This window comes from Heterodontus francisci, chromosome 23 (genome assembly GCF_036365525.1).
Source record: "Heterodontus francisci isolate sHetFra1 chromosome 23, sHetFra1.hap1, whole genome shotgun sequence".
Taxonomy (NCBI): Eukaryota; Metazoa; Chordata; class Chondrichthyes; order Heterodontiformes; family Heterodontidae; genus Heterodontus; species Heterodontus francisci.
This window is the reverse complement of record NC_090393.1, coordinates 57,876,674-57,896,908: the sequence shown is the minus strand read 5'-3', so window position 1 is coordinate 57,896,908 and position 20,235 is coordinate 57,876,674. Positions and strand designations below refer to the sequence as shown.

Sequence of the window (20,235 nt, the reverse complement as noted above, 5' to 3'; positions counted from 1 at the left end):
TCGAAAGAAAATTGTACTTTTTATATTCTCTACTCATGTAAAAAATGCCTCCCTTTTGCAGTTTTAGGTGTTTCTGGATTGAGTAGGAATGCTGAAGAGGTTGAAGTGAGATTTGCTTCTAATTCCATATAAGAAGCAACATTTTACACCAAGTATCGTAGTCAAATTTATCACATGACGACAAATGCTTTTTAGAAAACATAAGACTGCAAGAAGAATTTGTGCACATTTCCCAGCAGTCAGGAAAGCTAACAGATCATGGATTGCTTTATCATAAGTGGCTATTGATCCAGAGACTATAACATAATTTAAAAGGCAGGTGGAAAAGCTTTTGAAAAGTAAGAATATAAAGTGGTACAGGAAGGGAACAAGCACATGGGAGAGCGCCAGATCACTCCAGGTGAAGAGCAAGTATCAGCACTGACCAAGTGGGCAAAACGACCACTTTGTTTCTATGATTCTGTGTTTGTTCCTGTCTACTAATACCATGTGCTTTTATGTGTGTTTATCTACCAGTCACAGGCTGAATATGAGAGAACAGAAGCTGATGCTATTAAAATAGCCACTGAGATGCAAGCAGAGTATTGGGCTGTGTCTTCTAAAACAGGTGAGTGTTTGGGAAAAAAATTAGCAGCTGTACCTGTGCACTGCAGAACCGCACGCGCCTGCACGCATACAAACAACTTGCATTTATATACATAGCAAAACATCCCAAAGTTCTTAACAAGAATATAATAAAAGCATTTTGGGCACCGAGCCACAGAAGGAGATATCAGAGCAGGCGACCAAAAACTTGGTCAAAAAGGTAGGTTTTAAGGAGGATCTTAAAGGAGAAGGGGGAGAGATTTATGGAGGGAATTGGGCCTTTGGGCCAAGGCAGCTGAAGGCATTTCCACCTGTGGTGGAGCAGTTAAAATTGGGGATGTGTAAGAGGCCAGACTTGGAGGAGAACAGAGATCTCAAAGGTTTGCAGTGCATATACACAAGGAAAATGTTAGGAGTAAGATGTACAGTCAAGTAACGAAGACTGATTGCAAATCCATTTACACACAGAGGGCATAAGTTTCCAAGGGCACACTGCTGGTTGACGGGTCTCCCACTGTTAGCATGTACTTGGGAAAATTTGCAACTGCCTGAAAGTAGGCTTCAGCCTTCAGGGCCACATGATGGTAAATTAATTAATTTCCTGTTCCCAAAGAAAACCACAAGGCCCCTGAAATTCCATTGGGGTTCTCCTGGTCTCTCACCATTACTTCAGCAGTACCCCAGTAGAACTCCCACAGAAAACAGTTGTTTATGCCATTTCTCTGAGGGTTTCACCAGTCTTCTGGTGGAGGAGACGAGAGAGCCTGTGAGAAGATTTCAAGACCATGTGCTTTGTTCCACCCATCTACAGGCTGGTGTCTTGAACCATGGCCATCCAGGTAGTGGTGGGGTGGGGGGTGTGGATGCTGAACAGATATATAGCAGACCATTCCTTGCAGCCCTCCCCCACTGCCCCCCCCCCCTCACAACTCCATCCTTCAGTCCTGGACTCTGAAGGTCTCCATCATCCCTTCCCAAATGTAGTCCTGCAGTCCCACTTTCAACACATTATATAATTCCAGCTTCTCCTGATTTATAATCTCAAGGGCAGTGCTCATCCAGTCTTTCATTTGCATAAGTGACTAGAAGAAATTATTTGTTGGCATTTTGCCTGCATAAAAATTTTTCAAGGAAATAAATTCCTATTTACAGTGTGTAATTTGAGCAGACGTATGGGTGGAAAATGTAACGTGCCCATTTTGAAATTAAATTAATTCGCAAATTACATGACCAGTTCTCAGTAATTGGGTAATTTGCTCCCCAGTGGAGTATTGTGTCAGCAAACATTTTCTTCCCTGGTGTGTTATAAGCCATGTGCTTTTCAAGTCATTCAGCATGCATGATGGAATGGTTTAGTCCGTGCTGATGCTGGGTTTCTGCCAGTAACACTCTGTCATTCTGCTACTGCTGTGAGTGTGCTCGGCTTCTCCATTACATATTATTTTGTCTCATTATTTCAGTGTATTGGGACCCTGTTTTCCTGGTTAACTGGTTTGTTGTTCAAAGAAAAAAAAATGCACCTTGACTTTTTGAACTACCTCTGTTTGCAGGTGTTTGTGTATATGTCTGTCTGTTTATTAACTCTGTATTTACTCATCAGAGGTTTCCAGTAATATATTGTCAAGAAAGCACACTCAAAACAATATCTAAATCCAAGCATTCTCCAATATATTATCCTGCTGCTTAGTTTAGTTTTTAGTTTAGTTTAGAGATACAGCACTGAAACAGGCCATTCGGCCCACCGAGTCTGTGCCGACCATTAACCACCCATTTATACTAATCCTACACTAATCCCATATTTCTACCACATCCCCACCTGTCCCTATATTTCCCTACCACCTACCTATACTAGGGACAATTTATAATGGCCAATTTACCTACCAACCTGCAAGTCTTTTGGCTTGTGGGAGGAAACCGGAGCACCCGGAGAAAACCCACGCAGACACAGGGAGAACTTGCAAACTCCACACAAGCAGTACCCAGAATTGAACCCGGGTCCCTGGAGCTGTGAGGCTGTGGTGCTCAGCACTGCGCCACTGTGCCGCCCATTATATCTAATGTCCACTGGATAACAACAACTTGCATTTATGTAGCACCTTTAATATAATAAAACCTCCCAAGATGCTTCACAGGAGCATTCTCAAACAAAATTTCACACCGAGCCAATTTGAGATATTAGGGCAGACGATCAAATACTTGGTTAAAAAGGTTGGTATTAATGAACATCTTAAAGGAGGAGTTAGAGAGGCAGAGATATTTATGGAGGAAATTCCAGAGTTTAGGGCCTAAGGCATGGTCACTAATGGTGGAGTGTTGGAAATCAAGGATGCATAGTAGGCCAGAATTGGAGGAGCGCAGAGATCTCAGAGTATTGTACGGTTGGCGGACGTTATAGAGATGGGGAGGAGCAAGGCCATGGAGAGGTTTGAAAATGAAGATCAGTGTTTTAAATCTGAAGTGTTGCCGGACCAGGAACAAATGTAGCGAGGACAGGGGTGATGGGTGAAGGGGTCTTGGTGTGGATTAGGATACAGACAGCATGAAGGGAGGTCGGCCAATAGAGTATTGGAATAATTTTGCCCTCTCATGCCAATGTTGCTCACACATAATTGGGTACTCTGGCTTTACCCAGAACTCTGAGTGCTAACTATACATATACTGATAAAGGGATGCTGCATCATGCCACATTTGTGTCTGCGTAGTGCTCCTAAAACAACCCACACAACTCGGGAATATTTAGTTTGTAGGACTGGTATATGCTATACTTAGCAGAGCATTGTCTACTAACCCAAGATTGTAAGAATCACTGCTAGGCAGCTGTAAATGACAGCTTTATATTGTGTCCTGAGGGAGGTGGTGCCCAGTTCAAGGACCTCAGCTTTGTATCATTTTCTCTCTTTAGAAGGCTTGAACTTGGTTTCAGGTTTGATCACATTACGTTTGTGTTGTGGGGTACCCACAATGTACATCTCATCAAAATACTTGGCTCCAAACAATTTATGTTTATTTGACTATCACGCAAAGAATATACACCAAGTTCACAATCCACCATGGGTGTGTGTGCTATCCATGGAATCAACAAAAGATCTGTCTATAACCCCACCCATCTAAGGGAACCTATTTCTCAGCATGCCCTGTTCAAATGAAACATAGGTTCAAGGCTCTGAAAGTCAACAATGAAATATGTTTTTAAATTAGTGTAAGAATTGCATACAAAGGGCAGGATTTATTGGAGCTGGTAGGGCTCCCGGCACCAGGCCAATTAAAGGCAGTGGGAACCCCGCCTCGGCCTTTTGCAGCTCCCCTGGCTCAATCCAACAGCGCCAGGCCAATTAATGGTCCAGTGCTGGGATCCCCATCCCTTTAAAATGGGGATCCCACCTCAGTAATATAGGCAGCGCCACTGGGAGTGGTGGCCACTGCCAGTACTGCACCAGGACTTGGCCCCAGACCCAGTGCTAGAGACTGGACCCCAGGTAAGTGAGGTGGGGTCGCCGGCCCCAGTCCGGCAGGCCCCAGTGATGGGGCAGAAGGAAGGTGGGTGTTGTGTGCAGGGGTAGAGGGGTTCAGGGAGGTGGTTGGTTTTCTGCTGCGGGCCCTCCCTGGGCCACAGATTGCCCACAGAGGAGGGTACTCCCTACGCTCACAGGGAGGTTGCCTCATTTTACTGGGCGACCTCCCTGGGTGGCAGAGGCTCCCACCACCGCCCCCATCCCGCTGTTGGTGTAATTACAGAGGTGGTGGAAAGAGGCCCCTAAGTGGCTGATAATAGTCCTCTTAAGTGCCTCAGTTGGTGGTTGGTCTCTGAGTGTGAAGGCCGTCTTCGGTCTGTCCTGCCCTCCGACTGAATTCCGGTGCGACGGGAAGGCGATGGACCCTCCTTAGGCTTTTAAAACTGCATCATGTGGTGCTGTCGGCCATCAGCAGCAGCAGAATTGTATTCAAAACAATCTGTAATCTCATGGCCCAGCATATTCTGTTAGTGCAAAAAACAAGGCTGAAGCATCTCCAATCATCTTCAGACAAAAGTGCTAAGTGGATGATCCATCTTGGCCTCCTCCTGAGGTCCCCAGCATCACAGAAACCAGACTTCAGCCGATTCACTTCACTTCACATGATAGCAAGAAATTGCTGAAGGCACTGGATACAGCAAAGGCTATGGGTCCTGACAAATTTCGGCAATAGTACTGAAGACTTGTGCTCCAGAAATTGCCGCACCCCTAGCCAAGCTGTTCCAGTACAGCTACAACACTGGCATCTACCCAAAAATGTGGAAAATTGCCCAGGAATGTCCTGTACACAAAAAGCAGGACAAATCCAATCTGGTCAATTACTGTTCCATCAGTCCACTCTCAATCACTAGCAAAGTGGTGGAAGGTGTTGTTGACAGTACTATTGATGCTCAGTTTGGGTTTCGGGACCTCCTTACAGCCTTGGTTCAAGCATGGACAAAAGATCTGAGTTGCAGTGGTGAGATGAGAGTGACTGCCCTTGACATCAAGGCAGCATTTGACTGAATGTGGCATCAAGGAGCACTGGCAAAATTGAAATCAATGGTAATTAGAGGGAAAACGTTGCATTGGCTTGAGTCATGCCTAGTGCAAAGGAAGATGGTTGTGGTTGTTGGAGGTCAATCATCTGAGCCCCAGGATATCACTGCAGGAATTCCTTAGGGTTGTGTCCTAGGCCCAACCATCTTCAGCTGCTTCATCATAGACTCATAGGGCTGGAGTTTATGCTTTTGCTGCCATAATCGGTGGTGGACGAAAACAATAGCGGTTCGCCCGTGTGGGCCACATGTCGCGGAGCCACCACGATATCAAGCGCAGTGGCTCATTTAAACATTACCTTGATGTGGAGGGGGCGGGTGTTGCGTCCCCAGCAATGGCGTCAGCTGCCTTTGCGCAGGCGCTGACGCCATTTTTGAAGGGCTTCGAGCCATATTGTTAAATTTATTTATTTAAAGAAGTGATTTTTAAAAATTAAATTAATTGCTCCTGCCCCCTCTCATCCGCCCCCAATAACCATAGAATTAAGTACTTGCCCTCTTCCCCCCTCCCCCCCAAAACACTTAACTTGTGCACCTGACCTTCCCCCACAAAGTGCATCAACTTTACACTTTACCACTTCCCACCATCCCCTACACCAATGTGACCCCATTCCCTACCGCCCCCAACCCGCACTGAAAAAACTTACCTGTTCCCTGCCCTCTCCACCAGTGTTCCGCCTCAGTGCCCCGATCGGGGATCCGAAGGCGCAGGAGTGCTGGCCACCTGCACCAATATCTCACCAGGATAGATGGCGGGAGACAAATTTAAATTTGTCTCCCGTCGCTGAGCAACAGAGGGGCCACCAGTGCAATATCGGGCTGGGCCTTCCCGGCATCGAGGCCCTTGGCAGGCCTCTGCCGGAGGCATTTTCTGGCCCCCCTGCCACAACCCCTAACGTCGGGGGGCCTGTAAAATTCGACCCATAGCATCATATACAGTATAGAAGGAGGCCACTCGGCTCCTTGAGTCCATGCCAGCTCTCCCCAGAGCAATCCAGTCAATCCCACTCTCCCGCTTGCTCCTCGTAGCCCTGAAAGTTTATTTCCTTCAAGTCTCCATCCAATTTCCTTTTGAAATCATTGATTGTCTCCGCTTCCACCACCCTCGTGGGCAGCAATGACCATCCCTCCATCGTAAGGCCAGAGTGGGGATGTTCACTGATGATTGCACAATGTTCAGTACCATTCGCAACTCCTCGGATATTGAAGTAGTCCATGCCCACATGCAGCAAGGCCTGGACAACATTCAGGCTTGGGCTGATAAGTGGCATATAAATGCCAGGCAATGACCATCTCCAACAAGAGCGGAGTTAACCATCTCCCCTCGACATTTAGTGGCATTACCCACCATCAACATCCTTGGGTTACCATTAACCAGAAACTTAAACGGACCAGCCATATGGCCAGAGGACCAGGTCAGAGGCTTGGAATCCCGTGGCGAGTAACTCCCCTCCTATCGCCCCAAAGCCTGTCCACCATCTACAAGGCTCATGTCAGGAGTGTGATGGAATACTTGCCTGGATGAGTGCAGCTCCAACAACACTCAAGAAGCTCTACAGCATCCAGGCCAAAGCAGCCCGCTTAATCGGCATGCCCTCCACCACCAGCGCATAGTGGCAGCAGTGTGTACCATCTGCAAGATGCACTGCTGCAACTCACCAAGCCTCCTTTGACAACACCTTATAATAGATCATTAACTGCTGTTTTAACCAACCATTGTGGCTTTAACAGCCAGCTCACCTATTTCCCAAGCTGTCAGCAACTCAACCGTGCACAGCCATAAATGCTTTTTCAGTGAAACTGACAAGCTGGGTAAGCTTTGATCAGTAAAACTGAAGAGCTCTAGCCATGCCCAGATGAGAGGCTGGTGCTCACAGCACTTCTTCTGAGACAGTGCTTTCACTGCTTGACAAATGATTGCCAAATTCTTGGAAATCAGTTCACCTGTCTCGCACTCCACTCACTGCTGTCCGCCTTCACCATGGCATGGTAGCAGCTTATGCAGCTCCTCCTTGAACCTCTGATAAGGAACAAGAGGTGGAGCAATATCAACATTAACAGCAGCAGCAGCAGCAGTTTTCTCCTCAGTCACATGCCTCTCCACAGGCCAGAGAGGTCCAAGGAGGCAAGACCCCCAACATAGTCTACAGGCAGAGGATCAGCTTTCTCAACAAGCGTGAGCACCTGTGCCTCAGGAGGCTCAGGGTGGATGGCAGGGCCATTGCTGATATCTGCAGCCTCATGGTGGAAGGCTGCCTTCCCAGTGGACCAGGTGAGCATGCATTGCCAGTGGCCGTCAAGGTAGCTGTCACTGGAGGGCCACCCCACCGCCCCCTCCTCCCAATCTCACCCAGGTCCCTGCCTTTTCCCAAATTTGTGCGCTCTCTTTCCTGCATGACAAGAAAGAAGAGAGTTATGAGTGTTACAAAAGTCTTGGATGGAGAGGAGGGAAGCACAACATATGTGGATCATGATTGTGAGGCATGGGTATAAAAGGGTAGTAGTATGAGTGTGAGGTTTGGCTGCCCAGATGGGAATATGAGGTGTGCCCAGAGAGAGATGAATGAGTGCGGTTGCAAGGTGTATTGGTCTGAGGCATGCTGTGCAGGAGAATGCTGAAAAAGTCAAAGTGTGGAGCTTGGCACCTGAAAGTGTTATACTACTCACCTTTCCCACCCTCCTGAGATCTTTGATCCTCCTGGTGTGCTGTCTCCAGATTGAAGAGATCACACTGCTGTTGCTGACTTCCTTGGTCTCTTTCATTCATGCCTGCTTGTTTTGAGAGACTGGCCTCGTCCTTCTGTCTTTGGGAGAGATCACTTCACAGCAGTCCCTCAGCTCCCACAGCAGGACCTCTAGGTAAGAGCAAGAGACTGGCGTTGGGCCAGCCTACCCAGGTCTCCTCTCCATTCCTGTGATTGCTGCAACCTCAGGAATCCATGTCCAGTTGAGCCTTTCTGACCCATGCCAAGGTCCCTTTAATTAGAAATCCTTCCTTTGACTGTTTTGATACGTCATCCCATCCTCCCTTTCTGATTGGTCTGGAAACTGGCAGCGGGAAGCTAAAGCCGTAGCCCAGTTAAAAAGCCGCGGCAGAACACGTTCCAGCAGCATTGAGGTTCCCGACCCATTACAGGTCCCACCATTTTGCCACAAACTAAATTCCATCCATGGAGTACATAAACAAGGAAGTTGTGCTAAACCATTATAAATCACTGGTTAGGCCTCAGCTGGAGTATTGTTAAATTCTGGGCACCACAATGTAGGAACCATATCAATATCTTGGCGACAGTGTCGAGGAGGTTTACTAGAATGGTACCAGGAATTAAAAACTTTAGTTATGTGGAAAGACTAAAGAAACTGTGTTGTTCTCCTTAGAGCAGAGAAGGTTAAGGGGAGATTTGATGGAGATGTTCAAAATTATGGGCTGGATTTTAAGGAGCCCTTGATGTCCTTGAGCCCTGAAGATGGCCTTGGATGAGGCCCGCCACAGACCTCGATGCCAGCAAGCATCACCTCTTGATGGCCCGCCATGATCTTCAGCCCAACGGCCGGCACTCTCGCACCTTCAGATCCCTGTCTGGGGAAACGAGGTGCAACACTGGTGGGAGCGGGGAGGAGGTAGGTTTTCAGGGCAGTGGGGGGTGGAGTCATGGGTGTAGGGGATGGTGGGAAGGGTTGTAGTTTAAACTTTGTGCAGTTTGTGGGGGGAAGGTCAGATGGTAAAGGTAAGTGGTTTGGGGGGTGGTAGGACAAACAATTAAGTTAATAGTTACTGGGAGAATGGGAGAGAGGCAAAACAAATTTATTCATTTAATTTTATTCCATCTATCTTTAAATATTTAAATAAGCCAGTAGGGCTGACAGCCCTTTAAAAATGGCATCAGCACCTGTGCACAGGCAGCTGACGCTATTGCCGGGGATGGACAGTCCACCCCTCCATGTGAAGGGGGTCAGGCAGCCTGCCCCAGCTATTTAAATGTGCGGCGGCTCTTTGACGTGCAACACGCACCAGTGGGCCGCCATTTTTGAAGCTCGTGCCGAGATCAGCGGCGAGCTTATAAAATGGAGCCCTGTGAATGGTTTGAGAGAGTAAATAAGCAGAAACGTGCCAGTGACAGGAGGCTCAGTAACCAGAGGATGCAGATTTAAGGTAATTGACAAAAGAAACAGAGGGGAGATGAGGAGAATTGTTTTAGCACAGTGAGTCATTATGATCTGCAATGGCCTGTTTGAAAGGGTAGTTGAAGCAGATTGAATAATAACTTTCAAAATCGAATTGGATAAATACTTGGAAAGGAAAAAATTTGCAGGGTTATAGGGAAAGAGCAGGGGAGTGGCACTATTTGGAAATCTCTACCAAAGAACTGGAACAGGCACAACAGGATGAACGACCTCCTTCTGTGCTGTATAATTCTATGATTCACCAGAGAATTGTGTAACCTGAGCCAAGCAGGGAAGAGGTTAAGATGAAATTGGAAGAACATCTTATTGCAATTAAAGTTGCAGTACTTTCTGCCCACAGGTGAAAATGTGAGGGAATTCTTCTTCAGAGTGGCAGCCCTGGCATTTGAAGCAACTTTATTGAAAGAATTGGAAAAAAATGACTTTCACTCTGCGAAGATCGGTGAGGGGAGCACTATCCGTAAGTGTTCATTGAGTGAAGGGCAATTTTGCACAATGAATGTATTCTCAGGTTTCTGTTTCTAAAAGTTCTAAATTGAAAGTTTGACATCTGTGGTGGGGAAGTTGCTGGAGTCTATAATCAAGGATAGGATGACTGAACACCTAGAAAAATTTCCGTTAATCAGGGACAGCCAGCATGGATTCATGACGGGAAGGTCATGCCTGACAAATCTCACTGAATTTTTTGAAGAGGTGACTAAGGTAGTGGACAGGGGAATGTCTATGGATGTTATTTATATGGACTTCCAGAAGGCATTTGATAAAGTCCCACATAAGAGACTGTGAACTAAGGTAGAAGCCCATGGAGTTGAGGGCAAATTATTGACATGGTTAGAAAGTTGGTTAAGTGGTAGGAGACAGAGAATAGAGATAATGGGTAAGTACTCCGATTGGCAGGATGTGACTAGTCGTGTCCCACAGGGATCTGTATTGGGGCCTCAATTATTCACATTATTCATTAACGACTTGGATGATGGCATAGTAAGTCATATATCCAAATTTGCTGATGATACAAAGTTAGGCGGCATTGTTGACAGTCTAGATGGTAGCATAAAATTGCAAAGAGATATTGCAGACTAGGTGAGTGGACTAAACTGTGGCAGATGGATTTCAATGCGGGCAAGTGTGAGAATATCCATTTTGGACCAAAAAAGGATAGAGCAGGGTACGTTCTAAATGGAAAGAGGTTAAGTACAGTGGATATCCAAAGAGACTTGGGGGTCTAGGTGCATAGATCTTTCAAATGCCATGAGCAAGTGCAGAAAATAATCAAAAAGGCTAATGGAATGCTAGCCTTTATATCTAGAGGATTGGAGTATAAAGACAGAGGTTATGCTGCAGCTGTACAAAACCCTGGTTAGACCCCACTTGGAGTACTGTGAGCAGTTCTGGGCAGCACACCTTAGGATATATTGGCCTTGGAGGGAGTGCAACGTAGGTTTACAAGAATGATACCTGGACTACAGGGGTTAAGTTACGAGGAGAGATTACACAAATTAGGCCTTTTCTCACTAGAATTTAGAAGGTTAAGGGGTGATCTGATTAAAGTCTTCAAGATATTAACAGGAAAAGACAGGCTAGATAAAGATAAACTATTTCCACAGGTTGGAGATTCTAAAACTAGGGGGCATAGTCTAAAAATTAGGGTCAGACCATTCAGGAGAGATGTTAGGAAGCACTTCTTCACATGAAGGGTGGTAGAGGTTTGGAACTCTCTCCCACAAACAGCAGTTGAAGCTAGAACAGTTGTTAATTTTAAATCTGAGATAGATAGATTTTTGTTAAGCAACGATATTAAGGGATATGGGCCAAAGGCAGGTATATGGAGTTAGGCCACGGATCAGCCATGATCTCATTGAATGGTGGGACAGGCTCGAGGGGCTGAATGGCCTACTCCTGTTCCTATTTTCCTATGTTCCTATAAAGTTCTGGCCATTAGCTAGGAAGACAAATTGTTAAGGATTCCCGTCTATCACTGCCTCACTTGAAACCATACATATATATTCCTCTTCCCTTCATTTTGGACACCACCCACAGTTCTTAGTTCAGAATTTCATCTTCCCAACCATCCCCACCTCCTGTCCTACTTTCCTCTGGAAACCATGGACTGCAGTGGTTCAAGAAGGTGGCTCGCCACCAGCTTCTCAAGGGCAATTGGGGATGGGCAAACAATAGGAAAACAATCCTAGCCAATCCAATCTTTCCTCATAGCTGCAACTTTCAAGCCCTGGCAACATTCTTGTAACTCCGCTCTGTACTCTCTCCAGAGCAATTATGTTCTTCCTGTAATGTGATGACCAGAACTGTATTCAGTACTCCAGCTGTGGCCTAACTAGCGTTTTATACAGTTCCAACATTAGTATTCTATATCTCGGCCAATAAAGGAAAGCATTCCATATGCCTTCTTCACCACTCTATCTACCTGTCCTGCCACCTTTAGGGACCTGTGGACATGCACTCCAAGGTCTCTCACTTCGTCTACCCCTATCAATATCCTCCAGTTTGTGTATTCCCTTGCTTTGTTTGCCGTTGCCAAATGCATTACCTCACACTTCTCCGGATTGAATTCCATTTGCCATTTTTCGCCCACTCAACCAAACCATTGATGTCATTCTGGAGTCTTCACTATCAATGGTCTACACGGCCAATTTTTGTGTCATCTGCAAATTTCCTAATCATGCCTCCCACATTTAAGTCCAAATCGTTAATATATACCACAAACAGCAAGGGACCCAACACTGAGCCCTGTGAAATGCTATTGGAAACTGCTTTCCATTCGCAAAACATCCGATGACCACTACCCTTTGTTTCCTGTCACTGAACCAATTTTGGATCCAACTTGCTACATTCCCCTGTATCCGATGGGCTTTCATTTTTCTGACCAGTCTGCCATGTGGGACCTTGTCAGATGCCTTACTAAAATCCATGTAGACCACATCCATTACACTACTCTCATCAATCCTCCTTGTTACTTCCTCAAAAAATTCAATCAAGTTAGTAAGACATGACCTTCCCTTAACAAATGCATGCTGACTATCCCTGATTAATCCGTGCCTTTCTAAGTGCCAGTTTATCCTGTGTCTCAGAATTGATTCTAATAATTTACCCACCACTGAGATCAGGCTGACTGGCCGATAATTATTTGGCCTGTCCCTCGCACACTTTTTAAACAATGGTACAACGTTTGCAGACCTCCGATCCTCTGGTACCTCGCTGGTATCTAATGAGGATTTGAAGATGATAGTCAGAGCATCCGCTATTTCCTACCTGGCTTCCTTTAACAGCCTCAGATACAATCCATCTGGCCCTGCCGATTTATCCACTTTCAAGGATGTCAGACCCTCTAGTACTTCCTCTTTCATTATGCTTATTCTATCTAATATTTCACACTCCTCTTTTAGTATAATGTCTGCATCATCACTCTCCTTTGTGAAGACAGAGACAAAAGACTCATTAAGAACCCTGCCCACATCTTCTGCATCCACGCATAAGTTCTGTTATATGATTAAGCTTTTAGACAAGAATTTGTACAGTGGAGTACATATAAATACAGTGGCTACAAGAGCAGGTCAGAGACTAGGAATCCTGCAGTGAGAACTCACCTCCTGACTCCCCAAAGCCTGTCCACCATCTACAAGGCACAAGTCAGGAGTGTGATGGAATACGCTCCACTTACCTGGATGGGTGCAACTCCAATAACACTCAAGAAGCTCGGCACCTTCCAGGGCAAAACATCCAGCTTGGTTGGCACCCCATCCGCAAACATTCACTTTCCACCACCACCGATGCACAGTGACAGCAGTGTGTACCATCTACAAGATGCACTGCAGCAACGCACCAAGGCTCCTTAGACAGCACCTTCCAAAGCCACGACCTCTGCCACCTAGAAGGACAAGGGCAGCAGTTGCATGGGAACACCGTCACCTGCAAGTTTCCCTCCAAGCCACACACCATCCTGACTTGGAACTATATCGCCATTCCTTCACTGTCGCCGGTCAAAATCCTGGAACTCCCTTCCTAACAGCACTGTGGGTGTGCCTACCCCACATGGACAGGAGCGGTTCAAGAAGGCAGCTCACCACCACCTTCTCAAGGGCAATTGGGGATGGGCAATAAATGCTGTCCTAGCAAGCGATGTCCAGCTCCCATAAATGAATAAAAAATATATATCCCCGCCCCCCCCCCTCCTTCCTGCATTACCATGGCTGACAACCTTACTGAGGCAGTACTCTGAACAGCTAGTGAATGTACTATCTGTAAATAAAAACAATGTCTGGAAGAAGAGGGGAGTTCAACAGCTTATGGCAGTTTAGTTTTAGAAAGGCAAAATGTTAATTTGCATACATGTTCCCTGATACAGTCCTGTATGTATTCATTTGGTATCAGAACAATGTGGAGCAGTGAAGACCTCTTTTATAATCACTGGTGTAAGTGAGATTGGAAATTTCAGTGCACCTCCGAATAATTGACTTCTTGGATGTCAGCTTGGCTCTTTGGGAGGTATCTAGGTAACTAACCCCCAAGCTCCTTGTAGTGTGTACACTAGCTTTGTTGTAAAGGATGCTTGATGTTGGTTCCCATAATTTTTCATTTTAGATTATAAGATAAAAAAATACAGAGACTTCATGATAATCAACATATTTGACACCTCATTATGTGGGTGGAGTGTAACTAGAAACAATGCATGGCCAGTTTCCAGGGGGCCCATTTTCAAAAGCTATCCAAATTCAAATGGGAGGGAGTCACTGATGAAGCTTATTTCAAATGAATGGAAAAGCATGTCCAATGGTCCTTGGTGCCAATCAGATTAGCCTCTTTGGTGCAATCTCTAATGGGCAATCAGTGGAGGTGACGTGGCATTTGGGGGGAGATGGCCATTGAATCTGTAAACACACTGATGCTAGTGACAATGTGGGGGATTCAGTTTACCTGGCCCGTGAGCTGATGCCATAAAATATGGGCATTGTGATTCCATGGTGGGTCTCCTGATGCAACAGTGTAGTTTCAAGGCCCAATCTGAAATAACTTCCTTTAACCATTAGGTTGAACAGACTTTTCAAATTCTTCTCCGAATCTAGTGAGGATTTCTATTGGACTTTTAATTTTACTTGTGGTTTGGCATATAATCGAGTTCAATTATAAATCTGCAGAGATTCTTTGAGTTACCAAATTTCACCAAAGGTTGTGGTTTAATGGCAGACACCGCCCTGAAGTGGCAAGGTTGGGGTTTGCAGCCATCACTGTCCATAAGGTACAAATTGCAGACTAGTCTCTTTTTGAAACACACCAAATGTAGTAACGTTATGGTGCGGTGTGGGGAGAAACTAATGAAACAGCTAATCCCTTTCCTGTCTCTTAACACAGCCCCTAGAGGACAGTTCATAAGAAGCATTTCAATGGAGTGGGAATAGTTAATCTGGCCACCTCAGCAGTAAATGGTGTAGAATGAGAAGATGGATCTAAAGAGAGGAAAAAATACAATAATGATTCCTAAGTTTACATTGAAGAGAAAATAATATAAAATGTTTCTTGTAAATTGACAATTTTTTTTCCCTCAAAAACACAGGCATGGATAGAACTACAGCTGAGCATTCAGCAGACGGGACAAGCTCCACCAGTGGCTGCTGTTGAAATTCAATATCCAGCTTTTTATAACATTAACTAATCTTCCATGTGGTTTATACACCATGGTGTTTGTGGATTTTAGCAATGCATTGACTGCAGTGTGATGTCAGGTTGGGTTCCAGTGATTCTGGACATGCATTGCATGTGATATATATAGAAAAATCTGGTATGGCTAGGAATTCCAGAACACCAAGATAAAGATTCTGAAGCAGAAATTGAATCCTGGGCTGAAGTCAGCCTTTTAGAAAGGTAATTGATAACTTCTGAGGATAAAGGAAGAAATGTAACTATTTAATGAAGATGTATAAGGCAAAACTGAGAATCAGTTATCTATTAATTTGGACTAAGGGTTATTTGGTTGCTAATACTCCTCGTGTCAAAGGCCACTTCAGTGTGACCTAATGCCTATAATGAAATGGCCCTTTTGTGAAAGAGTAATGATTTTGCTAAATAGCTTAAAGTTCTTGAGATCTTTGTGTGTAGTCTTTGTAAGCATACTGTTTTAATCATTAACAAGACTATTTTAATGATTAAGATCCAAAAATCGAACTCTGAGGATGGGGAGGGATCACTAACATTTTTTGATGTGAAGACAAGTGAACATTAACAACCTGAGGTGTAGGCCTCGTAATGGGGCAATAATTGTCAATCAGACCTAATTCTAAATGCCCAGCGCTGGCATGGAGTTTCTGTTGTCTATCAAATGTCAGTGTTTTAGGAACGTCCTGTTATGTGTACTAAATAAACTTGGAGTTTACAACCGACAAGAGAATATAGCATGTTAGCAGTCGATGTTTCTAACTATTGCGCAAGTCACAGGTTTATGCCATTTTCCCTTCAATTATGAATCCTAATCTTGACCGTTGCATCCACAAAACTGGATTGCCAGAGTTTAGGGGCTGTGCATGGGCCTAGGGTTGAAGGTCGGACGCTTCCGGTCGAGTGGGTAAAAGTACTGCCTACTGCAGCATTAAGCTATACTGACTGATTCCCAAACTGCACTGAGTTAGCTGATGTCAGAGTAGTAGTTAGACATTATCAGTGTTGTGGGCTAAGGAAGGAAAAATAAACCATGTTCCAAATTACTAACCCATGAGCAGGGTGGGAAAATGCAAGTGCTTGAGGATCAAGTTCAGGTGAGAGTGCCACCCAGTGTGGTTGGCTAGCTCACCAGCACTCACGATCAGGCTCACTCATGAGGAATGGCTACTTCGCTGAAGTGCCACAATGCACTGAGTGGCATTGTTATCAAAACCCAACAAGGGTCATTGCCTTTTGGAGAGGAGGGGAGAAAATTGGATAAAGGAGGTTTAAGTTACTTAGGATTGTGTGGAAACACTGAATCATCTTTAGGGCACGATGAGGATGTTGCCTTGGTGTGAAAGATGTCAAACTGCCATGGAATTTAATTTGATAGTTTGTGTAATAAAATATAAGAATATGCTTGTCTTGCAGCCTTTTAAAACCGAATTACTGTTCATATCAATTTCACTCATGTTTCATATATGAGTAATACATGAAAAATAGGATGACGGAAAGTGACCATGATTTTATCATATGGCAATGTTGAATGCTAATAATGGGCAATCGTATTAAGTTGACAAGTAGCCTTTGAACAGATACATTAGTGTTACAGGCCAGTTATATTTTTACATAATTCCCATTAAAAATGTTTTGTTTGCACAATGAACTCGAATGTTTAACAGCGATGGTTTGGATGCTTGTATGCAAATAAAACGGATCATCTTGTGAGATAAAAACACAACCGCCAGTTCCCAAAATCTGAAATAAGTGCAGAGCAAACCTGTCAATGTCTGAACAGGAGAACAGGGCGGCACAGTGGCGCAGTGGTTAGCACCGCAGCCTTGCAGCTCCAGCGACCCGGGTTCAGTTCTGGGTACTGCCTGTGTGGAGTTTGCAAGTTCTCCCTGTGTCTGCGTGGGTTTCCGCCGGGTGCTCTGGTTTCCTCCCATAGCCAAAGACTTGCAGGTTGATAGGTAAATTGGCCATTGTAAATTGCCCCTAGTGTAGGTAGGTGGTAGGAGAATGGTGGGGAAGTGGTAGAGAATATGGGGTTAATGTAGGATTAGTATAAATGAGTTGGTTGGTTGGCACAGACTCGGTGGGCCGAAGGGCCTGTTTCAGTGCTGTATCTCTAAATAAATAAATTGGAAATGTAATGCTGTTGTGTTACTCCCCAAACACAGCTGAGTAACCAGGAATTACAAATGTTCCAGCCTACTTCAAAGTATCGATGATACACAAGTATTTGTCTCTCTTTTTAAAGATTTACATTTCATTAAACCAGATAACTTGCACCATCAATTTATGAAAGTGTTGCAGCTTCACTTGGATGTCGCAGCATCGTGATAAAAATAATGCATAGTTTTCTCCCATTCTCCTTCACCAGAAATCAAAAAAGTGGCCTTTTTTTCAATGAGTAATTCCATAACAAAATAACTTGAATTGCTGCCACAAGTCATGTACCATAAAGTGTAATTGTCTTGAAACCTGTTCAGTGACCTGCTGGACTTGTCCATTTTCATCTTGTGATTCTCCAAGGCTGATTGCATAACTGGAATTATGTTTAATTTGCCTAGTTATGAATTTATTGTTATATCCAAATTGGTTTTATGTAAATTATTTCTTTCTTTTAATTTAGCATTATTTTGACCTGCTATAATAAAAAGGAATCTGAATTAAATTCAGCATTGCTGGAACCCTTTGCGCTTGAGTTATTTCCACCCTAAGTGTTGACTCTGATCTCTAAACTACAAGGTTTTTTTGAAGTCGGTAGGGGGAGGGAGGGTGTGATTTTAATGTAAGGACCATAGAAACATAGAAAATAGGAGCAAGAATAGGTCATTCGGCCCTTCAAGCCTGCTCCGCCATTCATTATGCTCATGGCTGATCATCTAACTCTGTAATCTGTTCCTGCTTTCCCCCATATGCTTTGATCCCTTTAAACCCAAGAGCTATATCTAACTCCTTCTTGAAAACATACTTTGTTTTGGATTCAACTGCTTTCTGTGGTAGCGAATTCCACAGGCTCACCAGTTTCTGGGTGAAGAAATTTCTCCTCATCTCAGTCCTGAAAGGTTTACCCTGTATCCTTAGACTATGAGCCCTGGTTCTGGACTCCCCGACCATCAGGAACATCCTTCCTGCATCTACCCTGTCAAGTCCTGTTAGAATTTTATAGGTTTCTATGAGATCCCCCCTCACTCTTCTGAACTCCAGTAAATATAATCCTAACCGACTCAATCTCTCCTCATATGTCAGTCCCGTCATCCCAGGAATCAATCTGGTAAACCTTTGCTGCACACCCTCTATAGCAAGAACATCCTTCCTCAGATAAGGAGACCAAAAATGCACACAATATTCCAGACGTGGCCTCACCAAGGCCCTGTATAATTGCAGCAAGACATCCCTGCTCCTGTACTCAAATCCTCTCGCTATGAAGGCCAACATACCATTTGCCTTTTTTACCGCCTGTTGCATCTGCATGCTTACCTTCAGTGACTGGTGACCAGATTACTTGCCCTCTGGAATGCAGCCCAGATCCATCCAACTGTATTTTCACTCCGGAATGGTGGTTAAGCCGCCTGCCCAAAGCGGGATCCTTCTTTAAATTTGCAGCTAAGGGATCTCATGACATCATCCGGCCCTGACTGCAATTTTAACTCTGGCCTGTGTTAAGAATCTGTCATGTTGTGGTGGAGCCCAGTCAGTACCTGTCCTGCCAGGAAGAAGGCCACAAAAGGTAAGTTTCACATTTACTTTGTGGGATCATGAGGAGGAGAAGGAGTGCCTCTCTCAGACCCACATGGAAAGATTAGGCCTCCCTTGCTTCACCCATCCCCCCCCCCGCCACAACTCCAAGTTTTTCCCTAGAACTCCCTTCCCTGCACTTACCTTAGTGATGGTAGGTGGCTAAGGCTCACTGATTTTCCAGATAATGGCAGCCACTTCCTATCCTATTCTTGGCAATTAAAGAGGCTTGGAAGTTAAAATAACCCAGGCCAGTTTTCTACTGCAGTTCATTCCCTGCCACCCACCCATCTGGAGTTAAAATCAAGGCCTGAGTCTTGTTTGCAAAGAAATAGGAATTTCTTGCTTGCAGGCAGACATTCATATCTGTTCAATTATACCTGTCTTTATGATAGACAAGGAATAATAGTGATAAGGCAATAACTTGAGTCTAGGGACGTGAGCATAAAAACTAGCTGACACTCCCATACAATACTGGGGGAGTGCTGCACTGTCCTAAGTGCCATATTTTAGGGGAGATATTAAACCAGGCCCTGTCGGCCCTCTCAGGTGAACATAAAAGATCCCATGGCATTATTTTAGAGAAGAGCTGTGAAGTTCTCTTGTGTCCTGGCCAATATTTATTGCTCAAACACTTAAAAACAGACTATCACATGGCTGTTTGTGGGAGTTTATGCAAATGGGTTGCTGCATTTCCAGCATCAGGGGGGAACGTGAGGAAGAACTTGTTTTTACACAGCTAGTGCTAACGACCTGGAACTCGCTAGTGGAAGTGGAGAGGATCAATGATTTCAAAAGCAAATTGGATGGGCATTTGGAAATAAACTTGCAGGGGTACGGAGATAGAGCAGGGAAATGGGACTCGAAGTTCCGGAAATACTCAGCAAGTCTGGCAGCATCTGTGGAGAGCGAAACAGAGTTATCATTTCAGGTTTGCAACCCTTCATCAGAACTCGCAAACGTTAGAAATGTAATAGTCTTTGAGCAAGTGAAAGTGAGGGAGGGGGAAGAAGAACAAGAAAGAAGGTCTGTGATAGGATGGAAGGGGGAGAGATTAAATGACAGATGTTATGGAACAGAATGCAAATGGAGTGCGAAATAGTTATAGTGAAAGACAAAGCATGAGTCCAGCGAGAGTGCTAATGGCAGAATAATGAACAGCACTGTACGAATGCAAAAACATGAAAAACAAGTTTAAGACCAGCACATGGTTGAAAAATAAATAAATAAATTATTAAACAGTAAGTATATATATATATAAAAAAATGTCAAGAAAAATAATAAATAAACAAAAGATAATGGGGCTCATGGTCTGAAATTATTGAACTCAATATTGAGTCCAGAAGGATGTGGAGTGCCTAGTCAGAAATTGAGATGCTGTTCCTCGAGCTTGCATTGATGTTCATTGGAACACTGCAGCAGGCCGAGGACAGAAGTGGAGAATTAAAGTGACAAGCTTGGGATCATGCTTGAGGACCGAGTGGAGGTGTTCTGCAAAGCGGTCACCCAGTCTGCATTTA

At 44.6% G+C, this 20,235-nt stretch overlaps 1 protein-coding gene across 4 annotated transcripts in view; it reads left to right on the top strand.

Moving 5' to 3' along the window:
- Nucleotides 1-17,652, top strand: part of rab36 (RAB36, member RAS oncogene family) — a 133,539-nt gene extending 115,887 nt beyond the window's left edge. For 3 of the 4 annotated variants that reach the window (XM_068055361.1, XM_068055362.1, XM_068055363.1), the window contains exons 9-11: nt 517-607; nt 9,660-9,779; nt 14,886-17,652. In XM_068055361.1, the coding sequence (XP_067911462.1) occupies nt 517-607; nt 9,660-9,779; nt 14,886-14,950 (276 nt within the window). In that variant the 3' untranslated portion in view covers nt 14,951-17,652. The remainder of the gene's footprint in view (nt 1-516; nt 608-9,659; nt 9,780-14,885) is intronic. The other variant, XM_068055364.1, reaches the window with a different exon arrangement.
- Nucleotides 17,653-20,235: the final 2,583 nt, after the last annotated feature.